Genomic DNA, 2456 nt, shown 5'->3' on the forward strand with positions numbered 1-2456 from the left:
GCTATTTTGTGTGAGAAGAGAAAGATGATATGAGAACAAAGTGACCCAGATCCAAACAACAGAGGCAAACTATACTATTTAAAACACAGCTCTGGCCATTCTCTCTCTTCATAACTCCAAGAGAATTATTTTTAATTGTATACAAGGTGTAAATTTAATTACCATAGGAGTGTTTGAAAACCTCTGATGGAGGAAGTCCCCCAGGATTTCATGTCTACTAAACAGATTTCCTTCTCTTCCCAAATACATTATTGATCAATTTGGCCATTGATTTAGACCCACTGGGCCTCCGTTTCTCTTTGAGTTTGAAGTTTGTCAGAACGTCCTTGATGATTCTGAGAAACATCACCTCTACCTCCAGGGACTGGTCTGCTGCTGACAGTTCACAGAATTGGCAGCGATAATCCAGTGCTAGCTTCTGTCCTTCTTCCCAGCCAACCTCTCTCATGTGGCAAAGGTCTTGCTTGTTACCAACCAGACAAACTGCCCTGAAACACAGATGCATAATTTTGGCAAGACTGCCTCAATAACTTAAAAAAATTACAGTTAGTTATACATCCAAAGGATTACAGAAAGAATATTACTAAGTGTACAACATATCTACAGTCATATATGTAAAGAGACATTCACATCTTCATTGTTAGGAAGCACTTTCCACAGAATGTAATAAACAACACATAAACAAAAAGGCTTTTAAAACCTAGGATTTGAAGTAGCATAGAAATATTCTCAATTTTTAGCTCTGAATAGAAACCATGGGTGACTGTGATCTTTCCCACTTTGCTTCTTTATATGCTACAAAAAAGTAGTAAATTATGGGGCTGGAGAGATGGCTCAGTGGTCAAGAACAATGACTGTTCTTGCAGAAGACCCAGATTTAAATCCCAGCACCCACATGGCAGCTAACAGCTGTCCATAACTCCAGTTCCAAGGGATCTGACAGCCTCTTCTGTCTCCGTGGGCATTGCACAACATGGGTGCACTGACCTACATCCAGGCAATACATGCATACACATAAAATAAAAACAATAAATAAAAATTTAAAAGTAGTAAATTAGAGACCATCACAGAGAAATTTATTTTTTTACTATTTTACTACTTTTTTTTTTTTTTGCTTCACGTATGGAAGTATGTCGATGTTATGCAATGTCCTCAGAGGTCAGAAGAGGGTGTTGGATTCCCCTGGAAATGGAGGTACAGACAATTGTTAGCTGCCATGTGGTTGCTGGGAATTGAACCCAGGACCTCTGCAAGAGCAGTCACTGCTCTTAAATGCTGGCCATCTCTCCAGCCCCCATCACAGAAAATTTTACTATAGGATACATGAAATGTTATGAACACTTAGCAATGGAAGATGCTATTATTTTTCATGTTCAATTGAAAGACAAGGATAAACACAGCTTTACTTACAACTGAACAATTAATCTACATACAATTTTCCTTAAAAAATATTATTTTGTTTAGCATGGTAGGACATTCCTGTCATCCAAGTACTCAGAAACCTGAAGCAAGTAGATCATGAATTTGGTGCTGGTGAGATGGCTCAGAAGTTAAGAGCACCAGCAGCTCTTGCAGAGGACCTGGGTTTAGTTTCCAGCACACTCATGATGGCTAACAATCATCCTTAACTCCAGGAGATCCAATGCCATCTTCTGGCCTCTGTGGGCATTGCATGCACATGGTGAACTGATATATGTGCAGGGAAAAACATTCATACACATAAAAATGTCATGAATTCAAGTCCAGCATGGGCTACATAGTGAGACCCTGTCACAAAACACTACCCCCCAAAAGTGAATCACTTAGTATGCACTGCTGTTTTATTATATCTAAAAAATAATAAATATCTAGATATTTTTAATATCTGTTGTAACGTACCCTAAAGAAAATTTTAGTCTCATGAACCTGTACAGTTTTTCAGCTTAAGAAGAATGTTTCATTGCTAAGATAAAATACCTTCTGCAAACACCTGTGTATTTGGTTTAGATAGGGTGAAATTACACAAATGTACAGTTTGAATGTAGCAAAAGTGCCAGTCTTCGAATGGCCTGTAACTGTCATGATGTCCACCACAGGGAAGGATTGATCACAGAAAACCTTTAACTCTTATCATCACAAATTCTATTGAAAGTTGGTCTCATTCACATGACAGTGGATAGTGAGGAAAGGTGTGCTGTGTAGGAGACTTTAGTGCATTTTAGTATTTTTCATGTTCATGAAATTATTATAAAGAGTAAATGAAGGAATGCTAAGTGAAAACATTTTCAAGTGGTAAGCCACAAATTCCAGACGCAATTTTACAAGACTGCCACATTGTACTCTACATGTTGATAACTAAAATTATTTTAGAGATGATTCAATAAATTAAGATTGCATTATAAAGTCAGGAAATAACTTTCATAATTTCAATATTTTAACTGCTCTTGAGTAATTATCTTGATTCAAAGATATAAAAT

The 2456-nt window shown here is 37.1% G+C and overlaps 1 protein-coding gene across 1 annotated transcript in view; it reads right to left on the minus strand.

The window, feature by feature from the left end:
- Nucleotides 1–217: 217 nt before the first annotated feature.
- Nucleotides 218–2456, minus strand: part of Rergl (RERG like) — a 13419-nt gene continuing 11180 nt past the window's right edge. The window contains 1 exon segment of the mRNA XM_008832826.1: nucleotides 218–488. Within this exon segment, the coding sequence (XP_008831048.1) occupies nucleotides 218–488 (271 nt within the window).

Source organism: Nannospalax galili, unplaced genomic scaffold, assembly GCF_000622305.1.
Source record: "Nannospalax galili isolate Female #2095 unplaced genomic scaffold, S.galili_v1.0 scaffold1230, whole genome shotgun sequence".
NCBI classification, from domain to species: domain Eukaryota; kingdom Metazoa; phylum Chordata; class Mammalia; order Rodentia; family Spalacidae; genus Nannospalax; species Nannospalax galili.